Below are 19,661 nucleotides of genomic sequence, written 5' to 3'. Positions count from 1 at the left end.
TGAACGATGGCGTGGTTACCCAGCCACCGGTAAGGTAGTCAACAGTAAAGCACTTGCTCAAGATGTTACCAGTGTGAAAAGCTGCAGAAATGAAATTTAGCTTTAAACCTCAGACCTCATTCTACACGCCAGCTAAAAATTTTCAGGGGGACGAATCTGGTAACCAAATATGGAAAACAAGATTGATGTGAAATACTGCCACATAGACGATGAGGATAGAGAAGAATTGGTGAGGTGGTTAATGTGTAACATCTAACGTCTGCTAACGTACATGTAGAGATTGGACTGAATTCTTAACATGCTCATATATCACGTTATTGATGCACAGCTTGTACGCAAAACAAGGTTTTATTTGTGATCCACAAAGAATATCTCATGATGCACGTGGAGGAAAAATAAATGGTCTTGTTGGCCGGGAAAAACTTAAGCTTGACGTGATTGGAACTCTATGGTTTAAATCTATGGAGACATTATAGTAACATGGTGGCTCGAATTTGATGGCGAGTTCTAGTTAAAATAATCCTCGTTGTTTTTGCAGTGCCCAGCCATGTTGTAACCTGCACTGAACAATGCATACCAGTAATGATTCATTTGCAGCATATCTACATGACTGGGGTGTGCTGAAGTTATTTAAATTCAGTAGTGGTATGAAAAGTGTGACCCTGTCTATTCAGAATGGACCAGATCTGTCAAAATGTTATTCAAAACTTGATGATGTTTTCACATTGAATGTAGATCATTTAGAAAAAAAAGTTATTCCAAAAGATTCAAAGGGAATTGCAGTGGAAGATCCAGACCATGAGCTTCCTTCTGCATTAATTTTTTTCACCCAAAATAAGGACGGAGGGGGGGGGGGGAAGGCAGGCCCCTCCCCTAGATCTATCACTGAAATTTGATATTTCAATGGGTGTGGTCAGAACCCAATGTTTTCACATAATCCTGTAGAACTCAAAGAGGATTCCTTCCATGATAGAGGTGCCATTGCTAGTGAGAGGTGTAATTGTTTTAAATTGCATCTTCTGTTTGGTTTCATTGGAAAGATAACCGTCAAACACGTAAAAAGGCTTCTGAAGTAAACCATGTAGTTGAACAAAGTTTTCTTTTGGAGCACATTTTATTCTTAGGGTTAGAAAGTTATATTGTACTCGTGTAGAATTTTAGGTCTTTCCAGTGTTATCAACCGGTCAAAGCCCTGCAAAAGCACCTTTTTATCAGTGATTACAGGGTGATTGCAAGAGTTAACTGGGATAGTGTTGAGGGGTGCAATATTGTAAGGTTTTTGCAGAATTTCCCACTTGTATTAGAGAGACTCATGCCAGTTCAACAACCTTGGCTTGTATACCTTCACTTATAACTAACTTTATTTTTCACAGTTCAACATCATACATTTGGTTCTACATTCATTTAATCTATTTCAGCAGTGGCAAAATAATGGCCTACTTGATAAACACAGACTGAAGTCAATATTGAGCATAAAAATGCTCCACAACACACAGGTTTCAGAGAATGATTACTGTAGCTTTCAGATAATAAATATGTATGAAACTTGCTTTACACTGTATGTGGATGATTTGGAAACATGTATTTTGGGTAATTTTTTGGTCAATTTAGAAAGTGAACAAAATTGTCTCAATTTAGTTGAAGTAGCTCTAAATTTACAAGCAGACTACAGTGTGAAGTTACAGCCAATTACAGTTGGGTAAACAATTTCCTTTGTTTGCATTCATGATTTATTTTTTAGGGTTGTTTTGGATATTGCTTCAATATATACAAGGTAAGAATAACAATTTAGTTTTGAAATGCATGTATTAGTTATTTCAAGTGTAGGTTGGTGAAAGAATTTGCCAGTCTTATAAAATAAGTTAAGTTGGGAATGAGCCAGTATTGTCGAGTCATTTTGGAATTACATGTACATGTACTTCACTAAGGTGGTACCAGAGGCCAAGTTGGCTTTTTCTCTATGTTAAGCAACATTTGAAGTAGTCTAAGAGTTAAACCAAAATAGCTTAAAGTGTTACTGAAACGAAATTTTCGTATCTGAAATTTTTGCTCTAACCTGTAGTTTTGAATATGGTGATCATCATGAGATAATTTGCTTTGGCCAAAATGAGGCGAAAGATATCTTTTTCAACCGTTCAAATCAAAAATTTTACACAAAACCATGTCCGGGCTCTGGTACCGAGCGAAATGGATTGATGACATCACTGGTTGTGTTCACTCCGATAGCATGGTTTATTTCACTCACTGTTTGTTTGTATTCGTGGGCGAAGGAGATGGCAGATATTGAAGTTTTGTCAAGTGAATCTTCTTCTGAACGAAGCGAAGTTGTCTCCAGTAGCAAAGAGGAAGATGGTGCCGTAAAATGGGGTTGACAGGCCTACATGACTCCCCAGCGTGTGTTTAGAGTAGCCTTTTCAAAGTTTAGCCCTCACGAGTATGTCTTTGAGCGACAGCCCTCTTTTGTAAGATACGAGCGGTGGATTTTTGTATAGTTCACTCAGTAGTGGTTGTGTTTCTATTAAATGCCAGTTTTTCATGAGAATTTGCTTTTTGTGTGGCACTGAGTACACACATCAGGGATTGCGTCTTTTTTGAATCGTTCGCCTTTGTAGATGTACAGCCATTTTTTTTTACTGTCTCGATCGTTAAGTTGTCTTGATTGCTTTCAGCTTGTGCCACGCGCGCTGATTCGATCGTACTACAGTTCTTGGTGTTCAGTGTTCCAGCCGTTTTGGCTCGTTTTCTTTTCTTTATTTCGGTATTAAAAGGACCGATTTCACGTTCATAGAAGCACATGATCGCCTTTACTGTTTCTTGCTCCGGGTTGTTAAGGATTTGCTTTATCTCATTTTTTAAATCTTCGTCTGCTCTTATTTTGGCCCTCGCCCTATATTGTAGGGATTCTGGGCATGTTCTGCTAGGCATTTTGTACAGAGGGATTTGTTCGTTATCCTCAGACTTGCCGAATAGATCATCTTCAGTGGCGGTATCGTATGAGGCTTTCATGTTTTCTTCATTCTCTGAATGGCATTGCTTTGATCCGGGGCGTTTAGTAGCCCATCTGCCGTTATAATGTCTTTCGACATTTTCTGTAGATGGTCAGGCAAGACTGTGGTTTCGATCCTAATCTTGTGGATCTGGTCAGTTGCCGATTAACTAAATAGACTGGTAGAGATTCGTTGTCGGTATCAGTCAGGAATTTTGCTCCCTATCCAGGTGAACCTCTCGCAGATAGCCAAGATGCCGATATGGCCGCCGATGAAGAAGAAGAGGATGGCATTTTGCCCGAAATCCTCTTTTTCGGCTTCCCAACATGCAAGCCACACTCCATGCTTTTACCCTTCTTTCACAGAAGTACACAACCAGTGACGTCACAGGGCTGTTTTGGCCGCGCCAAGATGGCCGCCAATTTTGATCTCAGCCGGTCAACTCCGAATTGTTAAAAATGGACTTTCCGCTATGCGTTGGCCCAAAAAAAGTACACAGTGTGTGCAAATAATGTTCAAACTCTATTATATTGCAAAAATCTCGGATATGAAAATTACGTTTCAGTAGCACTTTAAATGTTCAGAAATAGAATTCATCATAGATTCTGAAAATAATACCACATTTGTGTTCATGATAGTGGAATTCGTGGAATGAAAGGAATTTTAGGGGTTGCTGTGGCAGCCAAGTTGAGTGGAATCTGTCACCGTCAGGGAATTTAGCCTTTTACTATGGATGTTACCGGAGATTTGGCGTATGCTGCTGAACATTTTCACTAGAGTACATGGCAAAAGAAACAAACTCATACAGATAAATAAAATTAATAATCTGCTTGATAATAAAAAGATACTTGTACTTCTCCTTGTGAAAGTTTTGTGTTCCATAAACTATAATTATTAGTACTCATTCAATTATCTGGTAAAACTCTACAAAATACAACAAAAAGAAACTTCAGGTGGTGCCAAACATTGCTGCCTGCATAGTACATGGCCTTAATAAGTTTGACCACATTTCAAAAAGTCTCAAATTCCGAAACTGGTTGACCGTTTGGAACAGACTTAACTTGAATGGGACTATTAGAATTGATAATTTTTAAGTGTATTAACAAACTTGCCCCAATCAGTTGGCTGAGAGGTTTCCTTTCCAGTCTCGCACTCATTCCAGAAATACCACACAGCATAGTCAACTAAATATTCCAAGATGTCACCTTAGGAACCTCATTGAATCTTCTCACTCCTTGAGAGTTTTGATAATTTACCTCTTTTTAACTTTTAGCCTATTAAGTTTATAACCTTATTGTATTTTACCATTTTTTTTGCTCATTTGATTTCATAACTACTGTTATTTTAACAATAATTTAAATGCATACCCCCCCCTACATGTACTTAGTATTGAGGTATTTCTGCAACTGAAAAGCCCTTTAAAGGAATTGCAATAAAGTTTATATTTACATTTTGAATTGCAAAATTAGTAGCAATTAATGACAGAGGGGGTTATCACTTAAATTTTAGTGTCCATGTGTAGTCATAACTTAGTTTGTACACTATGTAACTTTTACCTTAATTTCTGCCAGAGCATCATTTATTACTTACTGGGGTGCTGCACAGGAGGATTCATTTTTCTTGTTGCCTACTGGCGTCCAGACTGGGCTCTCAAGTTCAAATGTTCTCCATGTCCTTTAAAGAAGGCTACTCATGTGCTCTTAAAGGTAAGTACTACATTTTATCCACTGGTTTTTAAGCATTGCTGCTGTTACATGTACCTGTACAGTCTAGCTCAAAGGTAAGGGGGCATTGCAGACTAGTCTTATGCTCATCTGACCCTTTGGGTCTGTAAACAGACCAGTTTTAAAATGCATCCAGATGAAGTGTGTTTCAATTATTTTTCCTTGCAATAACTTTGCTTTGTGTGCCTCTGTGTTCCACATGAAAAGAGATGGTAATGTAAAAAAGCCCAATTTGCATACAAATATGAAAACGCCAATGAAAACTATCATATTAAAATTGTCAAACAGAGGAACAGGTTGATTTGAAATCTGTGCTATTTGGTAAGCAAATCCCGATGAAATTTGCTAGTAAGCAAAAACTGTGTATTGCTAACTGGACCACAGTGGTGAATAAACAAACACAACCATAAGAGACACAAGAAAATCAACAGATATTCAGTGTTGTTAACCACCAGTTTTTGCTGCCAATACAATGCCCATTGAAATAAGGAATGACCATTCCACAAAGATAAAAACAATCAGCTAGCTCATAGATACTAATTAAGCAGATGCATATACTGTTAGATGTGTCTGGTTTGTCTGTTAAGACTAGTCTGCTTCTGGTCATAGACTAGTCTTATACTAATGAATAAAGGCTGATAGTTTCTAAAGAAACTGTTTGGGGCTGCATCGGTGGGGGTAACGAAATAATTTCAATATTTCAACAAAGTTGAAATGGTAAATTGGCCACTGTTATGATTATAAAAGCTGACGTTTTGAGTGTTAGCCCTTTGTCAGAGCGAAGTGCTAACGCTCGAAATGTCGGCTTTTATAATTGTAATGGTGGCCAATTTACCATTTCAACTTTGTTGATATATATTGAAATTATATAGTCTAATACTAGTTTAATTTGTTTGCTATATTTTGGTCTCCTTATCTTTGAGCTGCACTCTACATGTACCTTTGAAACTCTTTATGGTGGCTGATTTAGATTCAACTCTGTTAAAAAACCAAAATTACTTACTATACCTAAATTTAAGTTTACTACATACTTGTGCCTTGCAGTTCTTCATTAACTTGTATCAAACCTTTTAAAAAACAGCTCAGTGAATGGGTTTCAAACACTGATCAGTACAGGTATTTAGCTATTTAACTTTTCATTCATTCACAAATGCAAGTACCTCACAGTTCTTCATGAACTTGTATCAAACCTTATAAAAAACAGTGCAGTGAATAGGTTTCAAATCACTGGTTGGGAGTGGTAATTGTAGAAATATTTTCTTCAAGCTGTTTTGTGGTCATTTTCTAAGGAAACTGTGGCCCTGCATTTTTGGTTTTACCAACCGGGTTAATAATGTTAATTGGCCATAGACCACTTTCGTAAATGGCTGCCGTATAAATATTCTTTTGTTTAAATTTAAATTAGCCCTACTGGCCTCGCTTGAGACAATGTATTCTTTTGAATTTTGTACTGGAGAACAAGGCCAGTAGGGCTAATTTAAATTTAAACAAAAGAATATTAATCTGGCAGTCATTTATGAAAGTGGTCTATCATAAAGACTTTCTAAGCTGACATTTTGAGGCTGATGTTTTGAGGGTTAGCCTTTTGTCAGAGGGCTAATGCTCAAAACTTCAGCTTAGAATCTCTTTATGGTGGCCAATTTAGATTATCAACTCAATTGATTAAACCAAATTATTAGTCAGTTGACAGACTATTGGTTTACCCTTGTATTTCTCCTCAAAGCTCAGCCACGTGTAATGGGGAATACTGCAGACATGTAATAACAGCGCAACCTTCTTTCCATGATGTTGAAGATGGTGGATATGTGTGTCATCTTTTCTATGCTCAAACATACAGACCCACATACTGTTCACGGTAGACCCACTCTAAAAGATGTCGTGTGTAAAGAGCGTATATTTTGAAATGGGTCATTCTGCGAACTCAAAATAGCAAAAGAATCAGATGATTTAGTGAAGGTCTCACTATAATCAAACCAGAAATCAAATGAACTAATTGTGGACAGAGTGACAGAAGAACATTTGCTGATAAAACCAAGGTGCCTCGTGATCAAACTCTAGGAAACAAAAACAATGATGCCATGTTGGACTTTCATCAGAGTGAGGATAAACGCAATTGCTAAATTTATGTGACCTTTATCGCTATTGTTAAGCTGATATTAGTTGTTTTTGTTCAAAGAGAGTACATTATCAGCTGTTAAAAACTGGATCATTGGATAATGCAATTCAATACTTTTTATTGGCTTAGCCATTATGGTATGTGAGCCAATATACCATAATCTGATATCTGTACATTGTAACACCCAGTTTCTTCTTACAAAATAAAGTCAAGAAGATTTGTCTAATATCTTGGGGGCGTTTTTTTTTTTAATAAAACAATTATTCCACTCGTGCTTGTTGGATATGAGATGGTTATAGCCAACTCAGCGCTACGTGTCTCATTTGATATCTATCATCTTGTATCCAATGCGTGCTCGTGGAATAATTGTTAATTATTTTTCTATTTGTTCCATTAGTTTTGTTGCTTTTGTGCATATATTATATTCGCATATTGTTGCACAGGAATGTCTGTTTGGTACCAGATATGTGGTGTCGGATATGATGACGTATTGGACAAAGTAGCGCCAACAAGAGTGTGACAAATCAGCGTCGTGTGTACAAAAAAACTGATGTTGCAAAAGAAATAACATAATTATTCAAAAGAATTCAGTTCTCGTTATGTGATGTTTGTTAATCGTAATATTAACAATGGTGATTGAGTACCATGTGCGAAGATGATTCGATCGTGATCCTACCCTAACAATCAAGGCACCATCTAGTCAAGGTGATATTATGTACTCTGGTGAAAATTGTGGAAAACAATGTGTTGCTATGAGTTTGATTGCTTTGATTTATAATTAGATAATAGGAATACATACAGTAGTGACCTGATACAAATTTTGGAGATGGGTAATCAATTGTATTCAACATTGTCACAATGTACAGGCAGATGTATTTAATGCAAACAGAATCACCATCAATGATTGCTTTGTCTGAGAAAAATTACCAGCTCAATTATAGTGAAAGCTACACTGGTAATCTACATCACTGTGCTTCAATAATTGAGGGATATCAGTACAGTATGTCTATAGACAGGACTTTTGAATCACTCTTGTCAGAAAGTTACTCTTCATTTATTCTGACAATAGAATGTATTGGTGTTAGTATCTATCATACTGATAATGGGAGTTAAAAGATATTCTATTCTGACTCATGCAAGGGACGAATATGGTAGAAGCCGTCTTTTGGGTACATGTGTTAGAAGTACCATCTATTCAGGGCTTAGTACAGTATTTCCAGGCTATACACTCCCTGAGTGACAATTATGAACTCAGAGGAGTGCAGATTAGTACATATGAAATAACTGCAGTGAACAGTTTGAGAGGAGAACACAACTACTCTTGTAAACAATACTCTGCAGTAGGGCTTTATGCATGTGTTAGTCAGTAGCAAAGTCTTTAGTTATTGGAATTCCAGAACCCTATGTTGCATAGCTGACCAAGGAAATAAATTATATCATACCATGGGCATCAACAGGCATCTAACAAGGGCAAATTTGTACACGAGTCTTGATTTGTGGAGTTGAGATATCAGTCCAGCTTAACACTTAAAGCCTGTAGCTCGACTTATAATCTTAGATTGTCTTGTTTTATTAAAAAGTGTTAGTCAACCAATTTTATTTTCATTGTTTCATTTCAGATCATGATAATAATAGAAAACAGGAAAAATAAAGGATACAAAATAAAAAGAAATGTGAAAAGATAAATCAATCTGAGAACTCTAACATTAACATAGTCATGTAGTTTTGCATTCTTTTTTAATTGAGAAATATATTGCTATTATTTATTGTGACTTTTACTGCTTTGCAGACCTGTTATGGAGCTTGGTTTGTCGAGGAAGTCCATACTATCATGATTGACAAAGAAAGGTAGGTGAACATATGTAGTTACAACCGAAATTTGACAACAAGCAGTTGTGTAAATGTATTGAGAAGTAAGTTGACTAGTTCTTGGGCTAGGGATAATGATTGTTATGAGCTGTGTTCAGCCAGATTGCAATTTGAAAAACATTTGATCCTTCATTTAAGGAAAAACTGACAGTAAAAGTTCATAACAAACATGGAGGAAAAAAACCAGTCGAAAAACCTCGTGGTAACTAACCGAATGGCACATGCTTGCACGTGATTCCATCATAATACGTTGGAACATTCTCCCCTTCTTGATATGCAATATAAATTTAAAACAAATAAAATTTCAAACTTAACTGTGTAGGTCATTAATTTACTGATAGAGAAGCTTAACTTAACTGTGTAGGTCATTAGCTTAACTTAACTTAACTGTGTAGGTCATTAACGTACTGATAGAGAAGCTTCTGGGCTTAGGAGTTCACATATTTTTAATACCGTGGATAATAAGCTTCCTGACTAACCGTCGACAACGTGTTAAGTTACCTGGCTCCATCTCTGACTGGCTTCCAACAACAGCCGGCGTCCCCCAGGGAACAAAACTTGGTCCAATGTTGTTCCTGGTGATGATAAATAACTTGAACATCTCTGATCCTGAATCCTGCACTTGGAAGTTTGTAGATGATGTATCGTTGTCTGAGGGGCTCGAAAGGAACAGCACCTCAACCATCCAAACAAGTCTCGATACTGTCGCCTCTTGGAGCTCCAGTAACTGGATGAAACTCAACGCTAAAAAGTTTAAAGAAATGCGGATATGCTTTCTCAAGGAACCCACAGAACTCCCTCATTTGAAGATCGGCGACCAACAATTAGAGCTTGTAACTTCACACAAAGTACTTGGCCTGGTGATTCAGAATAACTTAAAATGGAACAATCACATTGAAGCTACTCTCACCAAGGCTTCTAAACACCTACACATACTCAGAGTACTCCGTCGAGGGGGTGTGGAGATGAATGATTTAACCACTATCTATATCTCACTGATATGATCTGTTCTTGAATATTGCTGTGTAGTATGGCACCACGCCCTCCCATCCTACCTTTCAAAAGAGCTAGAACGAATACAGAAGCGTGCTCTTAAAATCATAGTACCTACTTTATCTTACCCAGAAGCTCTGCAATTCCTTAATTTAAGAACATTAGTTGAAAGACGTAATGAACTTTGTGTTAAAACTCTTGAAAATATCTCAAGAGGAGGGCCACTTTTTAAAAATCTCCCAAAAGAAAGAAAGCAAGTGCATCAGTATCAATTGAGGAACGCTAGCAATTTTTCAGTGACTAAATGCAGGACCAAAAGACTGCGCTACAGCTTTTTCCCAAGGACTATTTTAGCCTTCAACAAATAAGAGTTTCTTTTTATATATATTTGCATACCCATATAGTTAAATGTTAATTCTTAATTATTTAATTAATTATCTTGTATTTCTAAACCCATTGTAGCCCAGTCCCTATCCACGCATGTAATTTTATATATTTGTTAAATAATTGTAACCACATTGTAATTCAGATTTTCTGTGAAAATGTGAGAAATAAACTTATCTACCTACCTATCTACCTAATTCAATGTTCTCCTTGTACAATGTTCGTTAAATTAATGTTAAACGCAACTGTTCATATCACTAAATGTTCATCTTAACGGAATCTAATAGTCACTAATGCTCCGATAGACAAAGTTTCACAATCGGTCTCCGAAACACACTCTTTCCAACTTGGACATCAACAACTTGAACTTTGTTGTCTTTACCAGGGAACACTTTCACAATTCGGCCCAGAGGCCATTTGCCTCTTGCAGTATCTGTGGACATGACAATAACCACATCTCCAACTTTCAAGTCAGCTCGATTACCACGCCACTTCTTCCTTCCACTAAGACTCAGAATCCACTCCTGTAACCACCTATGCCAGAAGTAGCGAACAAGTTCTTGCACTCAGCACCATCTCTTTCTCGGGTTAAAAGCCACCTCGTTGACAGTTTCAGGAGCAAACTTCCCCGCATCTCCACCATCCCCACCATCTCTTTCTCGGGTTAAAAGCCACCTTGTTGACAGTTTCAGGGGCAAACTTCCCCCCTAACTGGCCGTGAAGAAAATGGTTGGGGGTGAGAGGGGTTAGGTCAGTTGGATGGGTTGACTAGTATGTCAGTGGTCAAGAATTTATTAACCCTTCTGCGCCTACAACAGCACTCAAGAATTCTTCATCCGTGATGTCTGCACAGTTCAAGATGGCATAAATGGCTATCTTTGCAGCCTTAATCATAATTTCATGTACACCACTGAAATGCAGGGCAAGCGGGAGTTTAAAGTGCCAATTGACCCCATAATTTAGGGTGGCATCCTGAACTTTCTTCTTGTCCAGGGCTTCTAAATCCTTTAGTTCATTGCTTCCACCAACAAGGTTAGTACCATTATCACATGTAACATTTTCTGGGAGGCTGCATTGCGACGCCATTGGAAAAAATGTGTTCAGAAACGAGTCAGTGTCTAGGCTAAATGCTACTTCCAGATGCACAGCCCTTGTCGCTAAGCATGTGAATAGAGAAAGGTACCTCTTCTGACGGGTCTTGCTTCTTCCCTGTTTAGTAATGAAAGGTCCCCCAAAGTCAACAGATGTTTGGCTGAAGGCTCGTAAAGACTTCCGCATACGTAATTCAGGCAAAGATGGATCCGACAAACTCATGTTGGGGAAATGCCCTACAAGGACAGGCTTTTAGCCTTAAACCTACTGCCACTAACCTTTGACCATGAACTCAAAGATATGGTCTTTTTCTACAAATGTCTGAACAATCTTACTGATTTAAATGTTAAAGACTTTGCATCTTTTGCCTGCCATGGCCGTACCAGACTCAGTTCCTCCTACAGCCTTAAAACACCGTTATGTAAAACAAGCACCTATCAGTCGTCCTACTTTAACAGAATTGTTAAGCTCTGGAACTACATATGTAAAATATTGCCGCCTTCAAATTTCTCCAGTCTGGAATCCATCAAGAATTTTATTATGTCCCATCTTATGTACTTACTTCGGACCTCTTTTGATGCAGGTTACACCTGTACCTGTACCTTGATCAGAACCTGCCCCTCCCATCACTAACTATTGTATTTTCTTTTTTTTACAAAACTGTCTTTTTTATTAATTTATTAATTTATTTATTTACTTTTTAATAGAGAGGAGTGCCTTGCATGGGACCTCGTGTCCCGTTCGCACCCCCCCCTCTTTTGGGTCTTTGTAATGTTGTACTAAGTGCTACTGTTGTGTGTTTTTTTTTTTTTTATTTTTTTATTTTTAGAAGGCAAACCCAATAAAGTTGTTGAAAGAAAAAGAAAAAAAAAGGGGGGGGCCATAACCTGCTTGGCTGGGGTAGCTTTCCTTCTTTGGCACTGCATGCACTCTTTTTCCCACTCTTTGATTGCCTCTCTAGCTGAGGTTATCCAATATTGAACTGAAAGCTGAGCCAATACTTGATTGGTTCCCACATGTTGAGTCTGCTTTTGAGCTTGCTTGATTATGAGGGTCATGACCCAATGATTACGAGGTAAGATGATGGGGTAACGGGTCTCGCAAGGTAATTACTCTGCATAGCAAAGTCTTCCATCACACCTCAGGACTCTATCTTCATCTAAAACAGGTTTCAAAGGTTGATCTCTCAGGCATTGCGGAACTATGCTGGCAGTTCATCGAACCATTGTGTTGCCTGCTGTGACAAGTTTTCACCAACTGGCTCATCCCAGTCCACACCACTTGCCCACATTTCTTGAAGCAGGATCTTGGCTCGGACAGTGTATGGTGTTAAAAGGCCAAGAGGGTCAAACAATGTTGCTATCCCTTTCAAAAAATTTCGTTTCGTTTGGTCACATTTCTCAGCAGGCTGGTTGACTTGAAACTTAAACACATACTCTACGGGGGACCAAAGGACTCCTAGGGTTTTGACTTGAGGTAATTCACCACGATCAAGATCAACTTCGGTGGCACAGTCTGACGATGGAATGCTCTGCAAGACTTCCAGCTTATTTGATAACCACTTCCTGGCATACATCCCAGCTGAACCCCAGAGCTCTGACAATTGGTTGTATAGTTCAATTGCAGTTTTCACATCAGGCACTGAATCCATGAGTACGTACTTTTAAGATGGTTTCTGCTGCCAGGGGAAACTCTGACTGATATCTCTTGGCATGTTCTTGGGCAACAAATTGGGCTTGGAAAGGAGATGAATTCACTCCGAATACTACACGGTCAAATTCGAAAATGTCAGGTTCTTTGTCTATCTCCATATTATGCCACAAGAAGCGATGATAAGGCTGATCGTTTGGCTGCAACTTAATCTGTAAGTACATATCTTTGATGTCACACATTACAGCCACTGGTTGATGTTGCAGTCGGAGTAGTACTGAAAACAAGTCATTCTGTAGTTTAGGCCCTTGTAATAAATTATGATTCAGAGACACTCCATTACACTTAGCGGAGGCATCAAATACTATGCGGGTTTTGGTCGTTGATTTATCAGGTCTTAGTACTAGGAAATGTGGCAGATACCAAACTTGATCTGGCTTCTTTTCCTCCTGTGGGACTTGTGGATGTATCCTGCTTCTTGATAGGTCTGCAGCACTCTCTCGTAAGCTTGACTAAGCTCAGGGGACTTTTGTAACTTCTTCTCAGTATTTCGTAGACGTTACAATGCCATGCTGTAATTGTCTGGCACTCTTCCAAGGCATTCCAACTGTGTAATGACCGTCCACAAATGTCAGTGAGTTGGCAACTGTGTCCCTGGCTAGCTTCCCATTTGGATTCACGATGTTAGTTTTTGAACTTGTAGGTTCATCAATGTCCCAGTACCGATGGATGAGGCTGCTCAGCTTATTTGAATCACTCAAGAAGAAGGTGAAGTTGGCATGGATTCTCACTGCCTTGCCATCTAGGTTACCGATACAAGTCCACCCTAGTGGAGTAAGTCTAGCAATAGGTTCTCCAGATCGACCTCTCACATCTTTCAAAGAGTACAGCAGGTCTGCTCCGATTAACACATCTACTGTTGTTCTGGGACCTGCTTGAGGAAACTCAATGTCCTGCAAATGCTTCCACTTGGACTGATACTGTCTCCAGTCTACGACTTCCATGTTACCTGTGACTCTCTCTGTCGTATAGGCTGATGCTTGTTTGGACACTTTTCCATTCAAACTGCTAATTGTAAATTCCACCACTGTTGTTTCAAACGTCCCCTGGTTGTGACTCTTCTGAGGCATTCCAACTGTGTAATGACCGTCCACAAATGTCAGTGAGTTGGCAACTGTGTCCCTGGCTAGCTTCTCATTTAGATTCACGATGTTAGTTTTTGAACTTGTAGGTTCATCAATGTCCCAGTACCGATGGACGAGGCTGTTCAGTTTACTGAATCACTTGTCAAGAAGAAGGTGAAGTTGGCATGGAGTTGCTTCAGTTCTTGTTCTCGCTCTCTGATCTCCTCTTCGAGTCATTCTGACTGATCCTTAATCGCAGATTGTCCAGTTGGCATGGTTCTGGAACCGTTTAAGGTACCATTGTGACTCAGACTGCTGCTTAGGTATCCCTTGACCACTCCTTCAATGTCACTAAAATATTTTTCCAAACCTTCCAACTCATTCGCTACGGCACTAAGCCTCACCGAGTCACCAACATCCTCGTAATGTGCTGCTAAATTTTTGGCAGCACGAACTACATCCTCAAATACAGCAGAAAGAAGACTCAAATTTTCCGTCACCTGCATTTTTGAAGCCATTCCTCCCTCCAAGGTCATCAGTAATTTTGTTTTTGTTCTTGTATAAGCGAATTTGTACTTCGCCTTGTCTTTAGTCATTCGGCCATTCCAGTTTTCGTTCCAAAATTCATCACAAAATCAAGCTAAATAAGTCAACTCTTCTTGAAATAACCTCGCTCTGCTACAAGATGTTTAGCCGGATTGCAATTTGAAAAATATTTGATCCTTTATTTAAGGAAAAACCGACAGTAAAAGTTCATAACAAACATGGAGGAAAAAACCAGTGGAAAAACCTCGTGGTAACTAACTGAACGACGCATGCGTGCAGGCGATTACATCATAATACATTGGAACAAGCTGTGTGACTGTGTAACAAATGAAAATAATTCTTGGTTTTGAGATTAGTAATTTCTTGGCATACATGTAAGATTGATCAAGAACTTCTGTTCTGTTCCTACTAGTGGTAGAAAATAAATAATTATGTAATAAGTAAAAACCATGATTGCACACTTTCTTACCCCTATGTTGTGGGAATTTGTAAAGAAACTTAATATACTTTTGTTTCTGTAGGTCACATTCAAACTCTAGTACTGTAGAGTTTCATGGTGGCAATTGCAGTCATTATGATGAAACTGAGGTGAGTAATTGTACATCTAGGTACATTCATAGAAAAATGTATTTCTGTTAATTTTCATTATTACAATTAGGTGATTACTAATGGTGTTATCATCTTGAAGTAGAACATAGTTTTACACTTCTCTTGACTGGTTTGCAACTTGTTTAATGACTTCTGCAAAAACGTCTATTTTCAAACTTGAGTAACTTAAAAAAAAACTTTAAGCCTACTGGTGGTGAAATACTGAGGTGATGAATATCCACTAGCAAAGAGGAAGAAAGTTTTGGATAGTTTTATCAAGGATGGTCATGTTTAGTTTGAGTGGCACTCATAATTTTACTTATTACTAGGGTACACTATTGTATTATTATTTTCAGACTCTTCTCAGTGAGGGAGATTCAGGAGGCTTGGTAAGTTTATTGTAACATCACAAAAATGTACATATGCATGTTCATAAATGTATAGTGGTAAGTGCTGAAGGTATCTTCATCCATCTACAGGTGTGAATTTAGTAGAGTTTAATTTTTGAAAAAATGTCATGCCTCTTTTAGTCTCTACCAGCTGTATTCAAAGCGTCCAAAAATCTCAACTTTTTCCATATACAGCCAAACCAATTTCACATATGTGTGGACTAATGACAATCACTATATAATGATGATGATAATAATAGTAATAATAATAATAATAGTAATAATAATAATAAAAATCTAAGAAAGGCTATTGAATACACGCTTTGGTTAAGTAACGATTATGACAACAACAACAATAATCATAATAATTCGGTTCTCTAGGATCAGACTCATATCAGACCCAAACTAACTTTGATAACAAAAACGACCTACATATCAAAATCGTGAAAGCAACTACCAGTTCGTATTGAAAGAATTTCAGAAGACGTGCATCGAAATTAATTATCCTTATAAAAGTAAATTACATTAAAAAAATATATGAGAAGGGAAATGACACTCTTACTCTAAAAAAACTGTAACTATAAAAACAAATTTTAAAAATGTCTAGCCTATATTTGCCATAGCATTGTCAGTTAAAAAATCTGTACATTGAATGTTTAAAATGTTCTTCTCTTCTTTCTTGTACCTCTTAAGCATAAGAGGGCACATCATAAGAGCGCAAAGGAGATTTTTGCTCTATTCCAGGACATAGTGGTAGAGTATGTTTCACATTTCTGAATGGATATGAGTTCAGCTAAGCGTTTATGGTAAATTTTGCATTCAGTGCCCATCCCTCCGGTGGTACTAAAGATCAGGGGCGTAAAGGATCCTTGCTCTATTTCCAATACTCTACTGGCATACTTTCATTTCTTCTCATTTTTGGGCTGTTTAAAGACTTGCTCAGGTGTCCTCTCATGATAGGAGTCAGCATAAGGGTGGAATACCCGGACATCAAAGTATGCAGACTTCTGTCGCTCCCAGAAACCTCTGGCTAGAATATCAAGACCAGCATCTTGGGAAGTATTGGCCCCATTATTCAAAATTTCTCCTGTAATCTGCTGCAGGGGAGGCTCGATTTCCACATCTTTACATATGGTGCTAAGCAGTGCCGCCTCCAGGTCTCTGATCTCATTGTGGCGTTGTGTCACAAATCCGCCATTTCTGCAGGTCATCGCATGGTCCACGTCAAAGATGTCACCACAGATGCACCGGTTTGGGATGTCAGAGAATTCCCAATTATATCTCAGCTTAAGGGCATCTCTAAATTCTCCTTTATTGAGATCGTATCCTAGGTCTTTTAACGGGATGACAGTGAGCCAACTGGAGGCACCTCTTTCTGATGCTTGTTCTTTCACTTTGAGCAAGTTCGGTGTCAACATGTTATTTACCCTCATTTCAGATTCTTTCAGGGCCTCATGTTTCTTAGCTATTGTCTGGGACTTTGCAGCATTGTTATCTGCTTCATCTGGAGTGTGGTGATCTTGATGTATGATATGCTGAGTCAGTGGTCTAGTAACAGTTACTGAGACTTCGTACTCTTGAGATGCCAATTCTACAGGGTTTACGATACCAAGTCCACCCAAATGCACTGGGAGAGCAAGTAGGTTGCGCTCTTCTTCATTAAATTGATGATCTGTAATGGCAGGAATTAAAAGATTTGCTATAGCATTCTCAAGTGGCTCAAGTAGATCCCTTATATCAGGTAGTGTTCTCAAGAAGTATTATTATTATTATTATTATTATTATTATTATTATTATTATAAGATGCTTTTCAGAGGGAAAAACAAGATTAATTCCTGAGCCGGGCAAATTTTACAAGCAAAAATCAACACCCAATCATGTGCTTGATTACATTGTACAAATGGTTCATGTTGTGTGTTTTGGGGCCTGTGTATGAACACATGAACCATTACAACTTGATGGAAGCTCAGCAATGAGGGGCTAAAGTGGGATGTAGCGGGACTATTGATAATTTACTGATCGATTTACTGGTTACTCCGGACTGTCATAGGCGTAAGCGCAACTTGAGTGTTGCTTGGATCTGCCAAGTCATTAGCAAGTTATGTGACAGTTGGAACACCAGGATTAATATCTCTACCAGCAAGGGCAGTGAGACATCATTACCCATCTACTTCAACAGAGGTCTTCCATGGGATGATGCTCTGTGCCCATACCTATTTACCTTGTGTCTTAATCCGGTTGCGTGGAGACTGAGCTCTACTGAGGGTTATAGGCTGTCAAAGCTGATCGCGTCCAAGATTATGAACTTGCTCTACATAGACGATCTCAAGGTGTTCACCGCCTCTGAATCAAAATTGAAAAGAGTGCTGGAGATGGCTCAGACCATGATGGGGGACATTGGCCTGCAGTGGAACCCCAAGAAGTGTAATGTTTTGCACGTGAGAAGGGGAATTATCATACAAGATTCGGAAGGATATGTGATGGGAACAATGAGCATGGATTGTCTTAAGAAGGACTTGCAATATCGTTTGCTGGGAGTACCAGAACAATTATTGCAAGATGAGAAGGTGGTTTTGGAGTGAGCAGCTAACACTTACCTGAGTCGATTATCCGTCATCTGGTCAAGCCCACTTGGACAGCAACAGAGTGGTGGCGTCTAACCAACCAGCGCTACTGGTACTCTCATACCTCATGTGGTCATAGCATTGGAACATTTCTGACTTAAAGAAATTGGATAGACAGACTCCTAAGATTATTAGCAGTAGCGGTGGGAAGCAACCGCTTGGATCAACTTCTCTTATTTACCTGCCAAGAGCTCTAGGAGGGCGTGGCCTGAAGTCTGTGGAGACTGAGTACACACAAATCAAGATTAAGTCAGCTATCAGGCTTTATAGTAATAACGACCCAACCATGAGCCTGGTGAGAGCCTTTGAGAGCCTCTGAAGAGTTTGGGGTTGCTCTCAAGCTCTCCTTTCCTGAGCCAAAATTCCGAGACAGGGACGGGCAGGAAGTACCATTGGATAAGCTCAAGAGGCTCTTAAAGAGAGCTGTTACAGCTGAATGCCAAGAAAAGATCCAAGAGGAGAGGTGGCAAGGAAAATTCCTCTCTGCGAGGTGGGAAGACGACAAGCTGAATCAAAGAGGGTGTTGGGATTGGCTGAGGAGCTGGACAGAGGCACCCTCACACACTATTGCCGGGATTGTAGAGTTATACGAGCAGCTTACACCAACAAAGCTGTATACAGCGAGGAAAGTGAGAACAACACAGGTCAATGATGTTATGTGTAGGATGTGTAACAAAGCACCTGAGAGTCTTCCCCATGTCCTGGCCAGCTGCCCGACTCTTGCGCAAAATAAGCACTTGTCGAGACACGATGTGGCCCTCAAGGTCTAGTTTTTCAAGAAGCTGAGGGATTTAGAACTAATAGATGCGGTCCCCCCCTGGTACTCATCTGTAGATCCTAAACCAGTCTATGAGTCCCAGGAGGTCAAGGCCTTCAGGGATGTTCCAGTGTATGTGGAGCACAGTTTTGTGAAGCAGAACAGAGTGGATGCGCGTTTCATTGACATCAAGAGGAAAGAGGTGATAGCTGTGGTGATGTTGTGCCCGTGGATGGACAACCAGCTAACGAAGACCAAGGAGAAGACTGCAGAGTATGGTCCTTTGAGGTTGGAGATGATTCAGCAGTATCCAGGATATACCATCAAACAACATAATATCATCACTGATGTCCTGGGCGGATGGTCGAGAGGTGTGGATGTGTCTATGATAGAGCTATTTGGAGGCCGGGGAGAGGGGATCCTAAGAAAAATGCAGAAAGCTGACCTTTCGAACACCTTGAGCATTTGAAGAACTTTTAAAATTATCACTAGATAACTAAGGAGCACACTTATATAACTTTTAGAGAATTTTCGTACCTAAGTTTCTTGTATTTATCAGATTATTAGATATATATATATATGTATTTTATTATTTAATTTTTATTTATTTATTTACATTTTCAAAGTTTGGGAAGATTCTATTCCTACGCGCAGCCTGGGCCACGTTTATTGCCCCAGTCTGTGAATGATCTTATGGCAAACATAAGTTTTGACAACTGTTGGATAATAATTATAATAATAACTTTATTTACTGAGGGTGACACATTACAGTTGAGAACTGGTAAACTTTTGGCTTTCCCCTAAGATATAAAACTAAT

General features: G+C 38.9%; 1 protein-coding gene and 1 pseudogene across 5 annotated transcripts in view; both read left to right on the top strand.

Annotated features, from left to right (window-relative positions):
- The first annotated feature begins 18 nt into the window (after positions 1-18).
- The window catches only part of LOC111321493 (polyamine-transporting ATPase 13A3), a 97,201-nt gene continuing 77,558 nt past the window's right edge, over positions 19-19,661 (top strand). For 3 of the 5 annotated variants that reach the window (XR_015990736.1, XM_022924390.2, XM_022924388.2), the window contains exons 1-6: positions 19-229; positions 1,742-1,774; positions 4,559-4,693; positions 8,617-8,675; positions 15,007-15,073; positions 15,430-15,462. Coding sequence is in view for 4 of the 5 variants with exons in the window: in XM_022924390.2 (XP_022780125.1) it covers positions 170-229; positions 1,742-1,774; positions 4,559-4,693; positions 8,617-8,675; positions 15,007-15,073; positions 15,430-15,462 (387 nt within the window). In the remaining variant the exon portion in view is untranslated. Of the gene's footprint in view, positions 230-538; positions 616-1,741; positions 1,775-4,558; positions 4,694-8,616; positions 8,676-15,006; positions 15,074-15,429; positions 15,463-16,907; positions 17,102-19,661 lie in introns of those variants that run through there. The other 2 variants (XM_088730589.1, XM_022924392.2) reach the window with 2 other exon arrangements.
- LOC148725191 (uncharacterized) lies at positions 17,236-19,339 on the top strand (annotated as a pseudogene).

The sequence above is a fragment of the Stylophora pistillata genome, chromosome 8, assembly GCF_964205215.1.
Source record: "Stylophora pistillata chromosome 8, jaStyPist1.2, whole genome shotgun sequence".
In the NCBI taxonomy this organism is placed as follows: Eukaryota; Metazoa; Cnidaria; class Anthozoa; order Scleractinia; family Pocilloporidae; genus Stylophora; species Stylophora pistillata.
This window is presented reverse-complemented; position numbering and strand designations above follow the sequence as displayed.